The sequence below is a fragment of the Thamnophis elegans genome, chromosome 12, assembly GCF_009769535.1.
Source record: "Thamnophis elegans isolate rThaEle1 chromosome 12, rThaEle1.pri, whole genome shotgun sequence".
NCBI classification, from domain to species: Eukaryota; Metazoa; Chordata; class Lepidosauria; order Squamata; family Colubridae; genus Thamnophis; species Thamnophis elegans.
Window position 1 is genome coordinate 22,884,568 of NC_045552.1, and position 15,433 is coordinate 22,900,000.

Here is a 15,433-nt window from a genome sequence, read left to right on the forward strand (position 1 = left end):
ATGCCTTCTTGCTTGAGCACCAACCTTCCTTGCGTTTCCTGGCCTGTTTCTATGGCAACCAGTGTTGAATGGATGCTAAAGGACCAGAGAGAGAGATGGAGTGCAGCAGAGGACGTGCTGGCCAATTGCTCACGGGAAGAAGAAAAGGGATATCCAGTTATCTACTTCAAAACTCAAGGGTCTGTGTGGTGAATGGCAGGGATATCAGGTCTGACAGTCCCAAAAATATTATAAACCTGGGTTTCTGGCTTTAGTGCTTATTCTTATATTCTGGGTCAAGAATGCTCCCTTCCAGGGGTGGGTTGCTAGCCGCATTACTGCTGGTTTGGCGTGCAAAAATTTGTTTGCTCGGCATGTGTGTGCATTTGCACCTAAAAAGTTCTGCGCATGCGCACAGCTTTAGAAAAGGAAAAAAAATTACATTTTTTCAATGAAGATTGTTCTGTGTATGTGCAGAACTAAAAATCAAGATGGCGCCGCTACCAATAGAACCGGTTCAGGGGCGTGGCAGGCCAAGTTACTACCTACTCAGCCAAACCGGTCCGAACCGGTAGGATCCCACCTCTGTTCCCTTCCAGGACTCAGACTGATGAGTTCCTATTCATTCCCATGCTACACAGGTAGTCCTCGACTTACAACAGTTCATTTACTTCAAAGTTACAACGGCATTGAAAGAAGTGACTTATGATTGTTTTTCACACTTAGAACCATTGCCGCATTCCCATGGTTATGGGATCAAAATTCAGATGCTTGGCAACTGACTCATATTTAGGATGGTTGCAGCATCCAGGGGTCATGCGATCACCTTTTGCAACCTTCTGACAATGCAAAGTCAATGGGGAAGCCAGATTCACTTAACAACCGTATTAGTAACTTAACAACTGCAAGGGATTCATTTAACAACTGTGGCAAGACAGGTCGTCAAATGGGGTCAAGCTGATTTAGCAACTGTCTCGCTTAACAATAAAAATCTTGGACTCATTATGGTCCTAAGTCGAGGACTACCTCTATTAGGTTGTCCCAAGCTTGTAGGTAGCGGTCTTGGATAAGCCACTATGATATCCCATCTATCATTTTCATGGTTGCTTTTCATGGTTTCTTTCCATTAGAAATTGGGAACCAGAGTTTTTCAAAGGAGTACAAGTTTATTCCATGCTATCTGTAAACAAGAATCTGAACTACTCCTGGTCAAGACAAATTGCTAGTACATAAGAGTGAACAAAATTCAAGGGGGGCTGGACTTAGATTTCTTGTGGGCAAGAAGGGACTCCAAACTGATGACATACTTGACCCCTCCCTTCAGCCCGGCTGATTGTCTCCTATAGTGGCATTATCATAAAAAAAGACGTTGAGAGTCTAGAAAGAGTACAGAGAAGAGCAACAAAGATGATTAGGTGTCCAGAGGCCAAAACATATGAAGAACAGTTGCAGGAACTGGGTATATCTCATTTAATGAAAAGAAGAACCAGGGGAGACATGATAATGGTGTTCCAATATCTCAGGGGCTGCCACAAAGAAGAGAGAGTCAAACTACTCTCCAAAGCACCTGAAGGTAGAACAAGAAGCAATGGGTGGAAACCAATCAAGGATAGAAGCAACCCAGAACTGAGGAAAAATTTCCTGACAGTGAGAACAATTAATCAGTTGAAAGACTTGCCTCCATAAGCTGTGGTGCTCCATCCCTGGAGATTTGCAAGAAGACATTAGATAGCCATTTGTCTGGAATGGTATAGGATTTTCTGCCTGAACAGGAGATTGGACTAGAAGACCTCCAAGGTCCCTTCCAATTCTGTTATGCTGTTATTTCTGCCTTCCCACAGATGCTCATGACCCTCGGTCTACCAGAAATGTTGCATTTGGGGATGATGGGAGTTGAAGTCCAACAGATCCAAATCACTCCAAAACCAGAAGGCCAAACTCAGTCCAACGGACGTTCCTAATGTTTATGGCAGCTGGATGAAACTCCCTAAATGCAGGGTATGTACACAGGTAGTTCTCACTTAATGATGGTAATTGGGACCGGAATTTCCATTGTTGGGCGATGCATTTGTAAAATCACATACTTTGCTGCTTAGCGATGGAAATTCGGGAATGTCTGGTTGCCATCGTTAAATCATTAAATGAGAATCTCATACGGGTGGCCATTTGTGACTTCCTACTGGCTTCCCATTGGCTTTGCTTGTAGGAAGCCAAGATCGCAAATGGTGAACACAGGATGCCCTAAGTGACATAAGCATGAGAACCAGTCATTAAATATCACTCATTCAGCACTGTCTTCGGTCAAACAGTCATTGAACGAGTGGTTGTTTAGTGAGGGCTACCTGTCATTTGATTTAATTTAATTAAATACTACTTGTCCGCTGACTTTCTAGTCAGGGATTTGTTCTTTCACATTAAACATTAGCATTGTTGTGGCCCACCAGCAGAGGTGGTGGCAGACTCAGACAGTGAGGTGGTTGGGGAGGAACATGGGCCATTCCTGGACTCTGATGAGTGCTCTGCGTCGGAGGCAGAGATGAGGCACGCACATGCACACATGTTCCGGTTTGGGCATTCACTGCCAAAATGGTTTGCCATCACTGGACTATAGCAATGTTTCTCAACCTTGGCAGCTTGAAGATGAGTGGACTTCAACTCCCAGTATTCCCCAGCCAGGGAATTTTGGGAGTTGAAGTCCACCCATCTTCAAGTTGCCAAGGTTGAGAAACGCTGGATTATAGCTCTTCTTGCTGGAGTCTCTCTAGAAATTTTGCCTTTGCCTGATCTGGGGGAAGACGATACGGCTGACAAGTTCTTGCAGAAATGCAGGAGACTGGTGGCTTGATAAGTGTGTGTGTGTGTGTGTGTGTGTGTGTGTGTGAGAGAGAGAGAGAGAGAGAGAGAGAGAGAGAGAGAGAGAGAGAGAGAGCCTGCCTGCCTGTGTATGTGTGTGAGGGAAGAGACTCAGGCACCGAGATGCATGTTTAACCAGCCATACCGTTTATCTTCTTCCACTTGAACACCGATGGAGTGGAACTCTCGACAGCTTCGGCTTTCGGTGTCAGAATCGGAGATGGTTTCCACCTTTTAAGGAAGGGAAAGAAGACAGCAAGAAGGAAAGAAAGAAGTTGATTAATGGATCCGGAAGAAAAAGCTAATTAGCGGAACGGAGGAGAGGCGGGTAGCTCCTTAATACAAAAGAAAGTTTATTGATAGAACCAAAAAAGAGAAAAAGAATTGAGACTCAATAACAAAACAATAATCCTGATAGTCTTCCACTTATGATCATAATTAGGATGAGAATTTCTGTTGCTAAGCAAGGCAGTGCAGAGGTTCAGCCAGCATTACTGCCAGTTTGCTCGTGCGCTCCTATGCTGGATGCATGCTGCATGTGCATGCGCAGTTCAATGGAAATTGTTCTGTGTAGGCACAGGACTCAAAAAAAAGATGGAGGCGGTGATGGCGGTGACCGGTGAAACAGTTTGGGGGTGTGACCAGCCTGGGTCACTGCCACTTCTGTGACCCAGGCCGGCATACCACTACCGGTTCGGACGAACCGATAGGAACCCACCTCTGAGACAGTGTTTAAGTAAGTAACAACCAATTTTAAGATCTTTTGTGCCACAGTTGTTAAGCATGGTTGTTAAGTGAGTCACATGGTCATTAAGCAATTCTGACCACCCCCCTTGACTTTGCTTGTCGGAAGCCATTTGGGAAGGTTGTAAATGATGATCACATGACTCCAGGGTACTGCAACCATGTTACCATAAAGGTAAAGGTTCCCCTCTCACATATGTGCTAGTCATTCCCGACTCTAGGGGGCGGTGCTCATCTCTGTTTCAAAGCTGAAGAGCCAGCACTATCTGAAGACATCTCTGTGGTCATATGGCCGGCATGACTAAACACCGAAGGTGCACGGAATGCTGTTACCTTCCCACCAAAGGAGGTTCCTATTTTTCTACTTGCCTTTTACATGCTTTCAAACTGCTAGGTTGGCAGAAGCTGGGACAAGTAATGGGACCTCACTCCTTTACAAGGCACTAGGGATTTGAACTGCCAAACTGACAACCTTTCCAATCAACAGACTCAGTCACCGCGTCCCACATGTTACCATACATGTTACTATATAATGGTACTTCTGGAAAGACTCAAGCAAGACCATACCTGTTGCCATACAACCATGTTACCATACAGGATGGCCAAGTGCCCAAATTTTGATCATGTGACCATGGAGATACTGTGACGGTTATAAGTGCCTAACAAATGTCTCACTTAACAACATAAATTTTGGGTTCAATTGCAGTCGTAAGTCGAGGACTACCTATATTTATTGAACCATTAGCCTGTTCAGTGGTTTGTTTTCCCTATTATCCTGTAATCCGCCATCAAACAAAATAAAACGATCACTGCACAAATACAGCCATTGCATGGTGCGTGAACCTGGCTAATAGTTAGGTTTTTCACAACATGGACCATAAAGTGCCCGACCTCTATTTTAGCCTGATGTGCAAACACACTTATTATCACACAATTTATGTGCACATGAAGAGGTTTGTGTGTTTTTATTTATTACAGAGCTTCCTTCAAATCAGCAGGAAGCAAAATGCTGAACTGTAACCCCACGAGGCTGCAAGATCTGCGGAAGATGCTCAGTCCATTTTGGGAAGAGCAATTCCAACGTGGTTACCAAAGGCTACCTGTGGCCATTGGGTCATAAGTTCACTTCTGTTTGCAAAAACAGAGGCCTGGTGAAGAAGCGGGCAGCTCCCCATGCCAGGAAAAGCTTTAATTGCCCAAACCTCTACCCGCTGGGTTGCTCTTAATGCAACCGGCACCGGACGGGTTTTAAAGCAAAACAAAGCAGCAAGTTGGAAACTCTAAAAGCTTGCAATTGTCTTGACTATGTTTGGAGCAGGTCCCGGGGAGGGCTGGCACCGAAATAGTAAATAGGATTTTTCAAACTCTCTAAACGGCATGCAAAGTATTGGCGTCTTCTGCAGAACACAACCCTGGATGGCCGAGTCTTTGAAAGACTGGCACTGCAGCTTAATTGATTCATTGGTGTCAGCTTGGAGTGGTTTGTTAAGTGCTGTCCCCACCGCTTCTGACGCTTTGACCTTGTCAAAAGCAACTGCACACCATGAAGTTGGATCAGACACTTCCTTTCCGCTTGTTTGCCCCTTCGGCTGAACCGCTTGGATACCCTTGTCTAAACTTCATTGAAACCTCTCCCGGCAACACCTGGACGGATGCTAAGTGACAAAGCCTGCTAATGAAGGAGACGGCAGGGCAGGTGGCAGAAACGCACATTTAGAAGAGGAATAAAAATGAGGGATGGTCCAAAGCGCGGCAGCTCTGGAAGGAGGAGGGGTGGTGGTGGTCAGAGAAGGGAGAACAATGGTTGCAGCTGCGCAATAACAGTCTGGTCTCCTTTTCATATGCAAAGTGATAAACAGACAGAGGGTAGAGTTACATAGAGGATGGAATTAGATAAATAGATGATAGGTATAGATATATGATAGATGATAGATGATAGATGATAGATGATAGATGATAGATGATAGATGATAGATGATAGATGATAGATGATAGATGATAGATGATAGATGATAGATGATAGATGATAGATGATAGATGATAGATGATAGATGATAGATGATAGATGATAGATGATAGATGATAGATGATAGATGATAGATGATAGATGATAGATGATAGATGATAGATGATATAGATATGTGTATGTATGTATTACTTTACTTTACTGTCATTGTACACATACAACGAAATTCACATAACACCCAGAGACCAGGCCCAACACACATAACAATCCCCAAACACCCCCCACCCAGCAAAAAATTCCATGCTCCTAAACCACCCAAACATCCACACAACAGACCAAGTAGTGCTGCCCAATAGTTCACTGATGGTGGCCATTTAGTTCATTGTTGAGTGCAATTATAGCTCTGGGATAAAAACTATTCGGAAGATATGTGGTCCGAGTTTTAATGGTTCTGTATCTTCTGCCAGAAGGCAACAGTCTAAAGTCTCTGAGAATGTTGTATATATATATATATGTGTGTGTGTATATGAATATATGTATGTATGTATGTATGTATGTATGTATGTATGTATGTATGTATGCATGCATGCATGTAGACAGACAGACAGACAGACAGACAGACAGACAGACAGACAGACAGAAGAGATGGTAGCTAGCTAGGTAGTTAGGTAGCTAGCTAGAGATAGTTGGATGATAAATAAATAGGAGATAAATGATAATAGCTAGATAGTTGATAGGGACAGCTAGATGATAGCTAGATAGACAGACAGAAGATGATGATAAATAGATAGATGATAATAGATCGATAAATAGATAGAAGATGTGTCTGCTGCTTTTATAAGTTCAGCATTGGGTGCACATATGCTGGCCCACCACTTCTGTGGCCTGGTTTCAAATGGGCCGTGGTATGCTGGTGGGCCATGAACTGGGGATTGGGGACTCCTGTGATGGATAATAGCTAGCTAAATCATAGCTAGCCAGATGATAAATATATAAATACACAAACAGACAGATAGAAAGATGATGGATGATAGATGATAGATAGATGATAGATAGATGATAGATAGATAGATAGCTAGATAGATAGCTAGATAGCTAGCTAGCTAGCTAGCTAGATAGATAGATAGATAGATAGATAGATAGATGATAGTGATAGATGATGGGTTGAGATACTTCACAACTAATAACAATGGAAACCTATAACTAGTTATATCAGTACTATCTCGTAAAGTTAGAATCATAGGGCTTGAAGGGACTCTTCTAGTCCAATCTCCTGCTCAAGGCAGAAGGCCTTATATACCATCCCGGATAAATGATAATTCAGTCTCTTCTTGAAAACCTCCAGTGATGGAACACCCACAACTTCTGGAGGCAAGCGATTCCATTGATTAATGGCTCTCACTGTCAGAAAATTTCTCCTTACTTCTAGGTTGGATCTCTCTTTAATGATCTTCCACCTCTTACTTCTTGTCCTGCCCCATGAAGCAGGGGTGAAATGCTCTGAAGTCTGCTACTGGTTCACTTTGTGCGTGTATGCGCAGCACTGTTCACCCGAACAACCAGTAGCATTTTTTACTACTGGTTTGGGCGAACGGGTTCGAACCAGTAGCATTTCACCCCTGCCCCGAAGTCTTAAGAGAATGAGTCAATCCCCTCTTCTTTGTGACTGCTTGTGTTGTTGTGCATTCATGCAGCTATTCAAACTGCTATTTGAATGATGATTCCACACAACGCAGCTAGTCTTCAACTTACAATCATTCCTTTAGTGTCCGTTCAATGTTACAACGATGCTCAAAAAAGGGACTTACACTTATGGCAGTCCCTGCATCCCTACAGTCACATGATTAAAATTTGGGTTTATGTGTTTATGATGATTGCAGCATCCTGGATCACATGATCGCCATTTGTGAGCTTCCTAGCCAGCTTCCGACAAGCAAAGTCAATGGGAGAATCTTGATTTACTTAATGACTATGTGATTCACTTAATAACACCTATGATTCTCTGAACAACCATGGCAAAAACGTTTCTGAAATTGGGCATGACTTACTTAACCAGGGTTGAGCTGCTGGGAGTTCGCAGGGATTTGGAAGAACCTCTAGCTAAGAGTCTGTGCAGTTCAGAGAACCCCCAAATCCCACTCCTGGCTGGCCCCTCCCCTCCCAGCTGTCCCCACAGAGCCCGTTTTGGATGCAGGTAAATTCATGGTGCGTGCAGAAACTCGTGGAGAGTGGAAAATGGGCCTACCAGAAGTTTCTGGCCTCCAGAGGCTGGGGAGACCATTTTCACCCACCTGGAGTTTTGAGAAAAGCCTCCGGAGCACAGGGAGGCCATGGTGCAGGAGGCCGATTAGGCTAGGCACACCCAGCAACCGGGCAGAGAGCCTCTTGCTAAAATTTTTGAAGCCCATCCCTGCACTTAACTGCTGTGCTTAAGTCAAAATTCTGGTCCCAATGGGACCAGATAATAAAGGGCTACCTGTATATTATATCCTAAACCAGGATTTATAGAATATAATGCTTGTAACAGAATGACACAGTTGGAAGGGATCTTGGAGTTCTTCTAGTCCAACTCTGCTCAAGCCAAGATACCATTTCATATAAATGGTTCTCCAATCTCTTCTTAAAAACTTCCAGTGAAGGAGCACCTACAGTTTCTGAAGGCAAACCGTTCCACTGGTTCATTATTCTCACTCTCAGGACGTTTCTCCTTAGTTCTAGGTAGCTTTCCCTCTTGACTTAGTTTCAGTTATTTTTATGCCCAAACAAATGGGAGCTTAGTGGGATGGCCCAGTTCACCCACTCTGCTAAGACATTGTCTTCCATCCTATAAGAATCACAAACAGGAACCATTGAACCCCATTTTCCTTGCAAGTGAGTTCCATCTTTGTTGCTAGCGGCATCCACCCTGAAAATGTTAAGGGGTTTGAAAAGGATAGTCAATAAATGCTTTTGTCATTTTTCTTTGGCACCAGAATAAATTAGATGAGGATTAAGGAGAAGAAGGGGAGAGGATTATATTTGATTAAGTATATATTTAGTCTGAAAAATACCAGGAAAAAAAAATCCCCAAAGGAGTTTTAAAAGTCTAAAGATTGCTTAGGGTGCTCAAACTCCTCCCCCTCCCCGATTTTAAGGTCTCTTGGTTTTCATTTCTGACATTTAAAATTCATTTGTTAGTTTGAGGGTCAACAAAAATAAACATGGTGGGAACATTCAATTTTTATTGAAATGTTCTTGGCTGATTAGCATTCCAGGCAATGGCCAGGTAGGTCTGTGTTAGAGGTAGTATTCAGCAGGTTCTCTCCGGTTCGGGCAAACCAGTAGTGGCAGCTGCGGGAGCAGTGGTGGGATTAAGCCAGGTCACACCTATCCGGGAGAACCGATTGTTAACTTTCTAAGCAGTCCCTACCCCACTTTACGGGGCTAATGCTGTAAGGAAGGCAGGAAGGAAACATTCTGGCGTTGTTTCTAGCCTAATCTTTATTGCCCTGCTTACAGAAACTGCCTCTCCGGTTAACCCTTATTACATTGTAACAGCTAAGGCGAAGTGCCCATTAACCTAAGTGATGTTGAGTTGGCCATGCCCATATGGTCACATGATCACCAAGTCATGCCGACCCAGCTGGTAATTAGGGCAGAGAACCTGTTGTTAAATTATTTGAATCCTACCACAGTGTCCACCTGTCCTGATGTAATGCATGAGCACTGCGCATGCACAGAAGGTGGTATGCATGTGCAGACGAGGCACGTGCGCTCACATTTGTGAACTGATATGGAAGGTAAGTGAATCGCACCTCTGGTCTGTGTGTGCTAAGAAGCTGAAAGCAGGCCGAAAATCATGGCTTCTCGTGAAGGTCTCTTGGCCCTTCTCTGAGCTTCTATTAGAATAAGTTATGATGCCTGAACTTATATTTAAAAACAGGATAAAGGATGGTGATGGAAGAAGTTGATGCTCATGAAAAACGAGAGGTAAGTTAGTCAAAAAAGAATGGTGGGAAGGAGCTGAGATCAAAGTTGTGGCAAACAGATGCAGCTTTCCGCATTCTCTGAGCTTTATTGAATGCATTGATTGATTGACTGATTCATCACATTTACAAAACTGCCCATCTCCCTGATAGAGTGACTCTAGAGTGAGAATTTGGAGGAGGATGGTGTGAAAACCAACTGCTCACTCAGTTATGGTAACCGCAGCCCATCAAGGCTGCTTCAATTATAGACACGCTTTCTATGTAACTTTCTCCTGATCTTAAAGTATCAAGTACCAATGCCGCCGTAGATACCGTGGCGTCCTTGGTGCTCTCTGAGCTTGGTGGTTCTCTTTGAAATACACTGATGAAGTTACCTACCACGTTTCCCTGAAAATAAGACAGGGTCTTATTTTCAGGGAAATATGGTAGGTAACATCATCTTAAGACAGGGTCTTATTTTCTTTTGCGCAAGCGCTTGGTCATATTATTCTTGAGGTGCAAGAAGCCCCTTAATCTCGACCTGCATATCAGCTGATCCAGAGAAAGCCGGACATTTTGTCTCTGTTTCTGGCACACTCTTGCCAGCCTGGCAAGTGTTGCTGGGGCTGTTGCTCTTTTTGCATGCAGAAGGGGCGTGGTAGCTAGGGTTTGCGGGAGCGGTCTCCGCGAGGCCATTCCGTGTGGATGGCAGGTGCGTGTGGGGCATATGGAGCATGTTCTCCCCCTTCCCCCCAGAAAATGGCGGGGACCGGCTGCACATGCGTTTAAATATTTTAGGGGAGGGCTTATTTTAAGGGGAGGGCTTATTTTAGCGCATGTGCTGAAAAGCCCGATTGAGCTTATTATTCAGGGAGGTCTTATTTTCAGGGGAACAGGGTAGTTTGGTAATGAAAATATATCTGCAAGAAAACCAGCAAGCCCGGGGAACACCAAGGACCCCACAGTTCAACCCTGAGCTACAAATATTCTGTTCTGTAAGTACACTTTATGTACAGTTTCAAGAAGAGCCCACGTGGGTCAGCCCAAAGGCTCTGCACCCTCCACCATTCTGTTCCTTTGCAGGCCTTCTGGGTCCTTCTGGAATATCTAAAGTAAGACCTGAAGGCCTTAGAAACATCACATCTGAGTGGAGGCCAGGTGGGAAAAGGATGAAATGTGTTGTGACAACATGACGCTGTCCCCCCTGACTTGCATACTGAGATGCGACATGAAAACCTTTTGTGTTGGGATGCCACAATGCACATGACATCCTTTTTGCTTCATTGCAGATTGTGCCCCATACATATGAACTGTAAAGGTAACAGTTTCCCCTGTTCAGTCATGAACGACTCTAGGGGATGGTGCTCATCTTCATTTCCTAGCTGACAGAGCCAGCCAGTGGTGGGATTCAGCCAGTTTGCACCTATTTGGGAGAACCGGTTGTTAACTTTCTAAGCAATTCGGAGAACGGTTGTTGGAAGAAATCTCCATTTGTTTTTTCCCACTTTCCAGGGCTAATCCTGTAAGGAAGGGAGGAAGGAAACATTCTGGTGCTGTTTTTAGCCTAATCTTTATTGCCCTATTTACAGAAACTGCCTTTCCGGTTAACCCTTATTTCATTGAAACAGCTAAGGAGAAGTGCCCATTGATGTGAGTGACGTTGACTGGGCCACGCCCACGTGGTCACATGATCACTGAGCCATGCCCACCCAACTGGTCATTAGGGCAGAGAATTGGTTGTTAAATTATTTGAATCCCACCACTGCAGCCAGTATTGTCCGAATATGCTTCTATGGTCATGTGGCTGGCATGACTTTATGCCGAGCTACACGGAACATTGTAACTTTCCCACCGAAGTGGTACCTATTTATCTACTTGCATTTCCATGCTTTCAAACTGCTAGGTGGGCAGGAGCTGGGACAAACTCAGTGTCTTTAATTTCTTAGCTATCATACCCCCACAGTTGTGAACAGTAGAGTCTGCTCAAGTGGGATCCTTGACTTAGTTTGCCACTGGCAAATCCAATTTCAACTGAGATTAAAATGTACTCCATCATCTTCTCTCTTCAGTCATCACACAAAGCAAAGGTATTGTTTGGTGGGATAACTTAGCCTGACAACAATGAGCACCAAATCCTTGATGTTGAAGGGCCATGCGGTACTTTGGTTCTGAAGACAAAGCAGAGCTTTGGGCTGTGGATGCCATACCCAGCTACATGCCCTTAAACCATGGAATACTTTCCCCAGGATCAGCTTGAAACAGCCGATGATCGGGAGGCGCTCTTAAACGGAAAGTGAAACTTGCTGTTTGCTCCACAAGGCAAATTGCTGAGTAGCAGATGCAGATTTTTTTTCTTGGGCTAATCAGGCTGTTTGCTGCAAGAAGGTAAGTCAATAAATATAAATGCCTATAGAATGTTCAAATTATTAGACATTTTTAAAAGACTGCTTTATTATTGTTCTAGACAGCTTAACAAAATGAAGAAGCTTTTTAAAATAAATGCTTGATCTGAAGAGGCCCAGTGCTATTGTATTTTCTTTTAAATAGCAGAGAATAACTATACTTCCAGAAAGGACATCAATTTTAACAGCATCTATACAAGTATAGTCTGAAATGTAATACCACAAACAGTGTATATTGTCTGTATTGTTTGCTGTTTGTTGCAAGGAAGCAAATTGCTGGGAGGCAGAAGCAGATTCCTCCCCCTTGTTTTCCTCCCCAAAACATAGGTGTGTCTTATACTTTGGAGCATCTTATACTCCGAAAAATACAATAGCTGCTTTAAGAAGTTTCAAACGGATGCTATGCAAGGACTCAGGTTCAGGCTCCGGAGCACCCTTTGCCTTCAAAATCAAAGTGCCGCTTAGCGTAACCTACGGATTCTTTGAAGCAGCAGCTTATCAGCAAAACCAGCTTACCAGGTCCAGTTGGCAGCCTGGTTTCCTCAGAGGAAAAATGTCAGCAAGCTACACAAATGTTTATTCAATCAGCTACAAATCCCTTTGAGTTTTTTTTATTTTAAGATCTTTAGATTTGCAACTTTTGGGAGTCTTCTTGGAGAATGCCCTGCCTGCTGGAAGAACTGAACTGAACTAGTGTTCAGGAGTTGGATGAGAGAAAACATACTGTGTTTTCCAGGCACCTGTACAATATGAACTCTTGTAGCCCTACAGTTTGGCAAGCATGGTTGCCTCATAGGGGGTCATGTTTGAGAAACAAAGGAAAGAACAACAACAACAGCCACCAATGGACTTGATTAAAGGTGTAATATAAGCACAACCAAGCTGTCTTCTAGCACACCCATATCATTTCCACGTTAGTGATTTATAGCTTTTTCTTGAGCCCCACAGTTTTCATTATCTCAGAATAAAAGTCACGTAGACAGGCTTCATCTCACTTCAACAGTGGATGGTTCATGCTGTGAAGATACTGTAAGTCAGTAGCACAGAAATGAAGCTAGAACCTGGAAACACTCTTTGGTGTCTCCCTAATATCTTGTTGCTTTCTTTGCAGATCACATTTCGCTGGTAGAAATCAGATTCTAGCATTGCACCTTTAAGCTTGAAGGCAATTCAAGAGCCAAGGTGGCGCAGTGGTTAAATGCAGCACTGCAGGCTACTGCTAGATCAGCAGGTCAGCGGTTCAAATCTCACCGGCTCAGGGTTGACTCAGCCTTCCATCCTTCCGAGGTGGGTAAAATGAGGACCCAGATTGTTGGGGGCAATATGCTGACTCTCTGTAAACCGCTTAGAGAGGCCTGAAAGGCCTATGAAGCGGTATATAAGTCTACTGCTATTGCTATTGCTATTGCTATTGCTATTCATTTTATGGGGATGTGAGATGGATGGAAGAACCCTCTTAGTCCAAATTTTATGGATCTTCTAAAATTTTTTTAATTTACTCAAGATTTACTCAACATTTCCCCCCTTTTTTGCTCTTTGCCTTGCAAATGTGACTGAGGAAGCTATAACTTCACAAAGAGTACCTCAAAAACCACCAAAGAGTTGAGTAGAATAGAACAGAACAAAACAGAACAGAACAGAACAGAATAGATATGGAGATGTCTCATCAAAGTATTTAGTCTCATGACTTGCATAGAATATAATAGAATAGAATAGTAGAGAATGTAGAGTAGAATAGAGTAGAACAGAACAGAACAATACAGAACAGAACAGAACAGAATGTAAAATAGAGTAGGACAGAACAGAACAGAACAGAATAGAAGAGAATACTTTATTTGGCCAAGTGTAATTAGACACACAAGGAATTTGTCTGTGGTGCAGAAGCTCCAGTTTTCTTTCAAAGCAACATTACAACAACAACAACAACAACAACAACCCTACTTGGGACAGCTTATATCCTCTGATGTTATCTTAACAGTTCCTAGGTCCTTGGTTAGGACTCAAGCTGTTGAGCTACCAACCAGACCCAAAGGCTGTGAATCTCACCAAAGATTAACCAAATAATGATAACAACAACACAAAAATCCTCATAACAATACCAATAAGAGGAGAATAAAGAAGATACTACAGTTCTGATGGTCAATGATTACAACAGAAGTAAAATCAGAGGCTGGTCACAAGCAGTGGTTCTTGAACTGGCCCCAGCCAAGATACAGCTTCCCTCCAGCATTGAAGCCATCCCAGACCTACCTGAACACCGATAGATGGACGCCATTTCCTCTGGCGAGCCAAACTTCTTAGCTCTTCCCGCCCTGGAATCGTCCTGATGATAAGGGTGGAAGGTTTGGGGGAAGTCCGGGGTTGGACCGAAGGCAAATCTAGAGACATGGCAGTGATCTTGGTGCTTTCTAAACTCTCAGAAGAGTTGCAGTGCTTGGTGGCCTCTTTGGCCCAGGATGGACTTCGGTTGACCTCTCTGGGCAGGAAACTGTCATGGGTAGATTCGGTGCTGCTTTGGGCTGTAACAGCAATGAGGGGCTTGGCTTTGATTCCTGAAGGGAGGGCTGGTGGAGCTTTCCGGTAACTAAAAGCTATATGGAGATTGGGTGTGGGTGGGGTAGGGAAGAGAAAGGAAAGCAAAATGGAACAATTAAAAAGGATGCTACACTTTACAGATTTTCTTTATATGCAGTTGACATAATCAATTTAACATTTCTATCCCAAGGGCAGAAACTATGGATGGCATTATCGATGGCATTTTGCACCGGCAAGATTGGTTAAAATGTATAGAGACAGATCTGCCAAATGTTGGAAGTGTAATCAACCACTAGGTTCATCCTATCATATGTGGTGGACTTGCCCAAAAGCTAAAAAATATTGGATGAAAATACATACTTGGTTGGAAAAAATGATAAAGCAGCATATTGATTTGAAACTTGAGATATTTTTGTTGGGCATTCTACTGGAAAAATATGAGAAAAAGAATATATCTGGTTTTACATGTACTAACTGCAGCTAGAATTGTATTTGCGAAACAATGGAAAAATGATGAGATTCCGTCAGATGAGAGTGTCATTAAGAAAATACTAGAATGTGCAGAAATGGACAGATTAAAGCTTGTTATTAAGGATAAAGAAGAAACTGAATATTTTTTTTTATGTGGGATGTATTTTACCAATAATTAGACAATAGAAACAGAGGTTAGAAAGGAGGAGATACAAAAAAAAGAGAGGAAATGTTAATGTGGAGATAATTTGATGATCAAGATGTTGTGTATTATTGTAATTATATTGATATAGTTATATTATTAATATTATTGTGTTGAATATAATAACAAATATGTGGATTATGACTGTTAACTGTACCCAGATCACACACTGTTTGGTGGAAATGGAAAGTAATATAAATAAAATAAATAAAATATTTTTAAAAAAGGATGCTATACTTTAATTAACATCTACTAGGCTACATCCAGGGCACCACAACTTTCTTGTCCAAAGGCTGCCTGGTTTGGTATTAATTTATTAAAATGGGAAGAAGGA

At 42.9% G+C, this 15,433-nt stretch overlaps 1 protein-coding gene across 1 annotated transcript in view; it reads right to left on the bottom strand.

The window, feature by feature from the left end:
• DLGAP3 (DLG associated protein 3) overlaps window positions 1–15,433 on the bottom strand; it is a 51,673-nt gene that overhangs the window by 12,630 nt on the left and 23,610 nt on the right. The window contains 2 exon segments of the mRNA XM_032228343.1: window positions 2,978–3,063; window positions 14,142–14,482. Coding sequence (XP_032084234.1) covers window positions 2,978–3,063; window positions 14,142–14,482 — 427 coding nt within the window.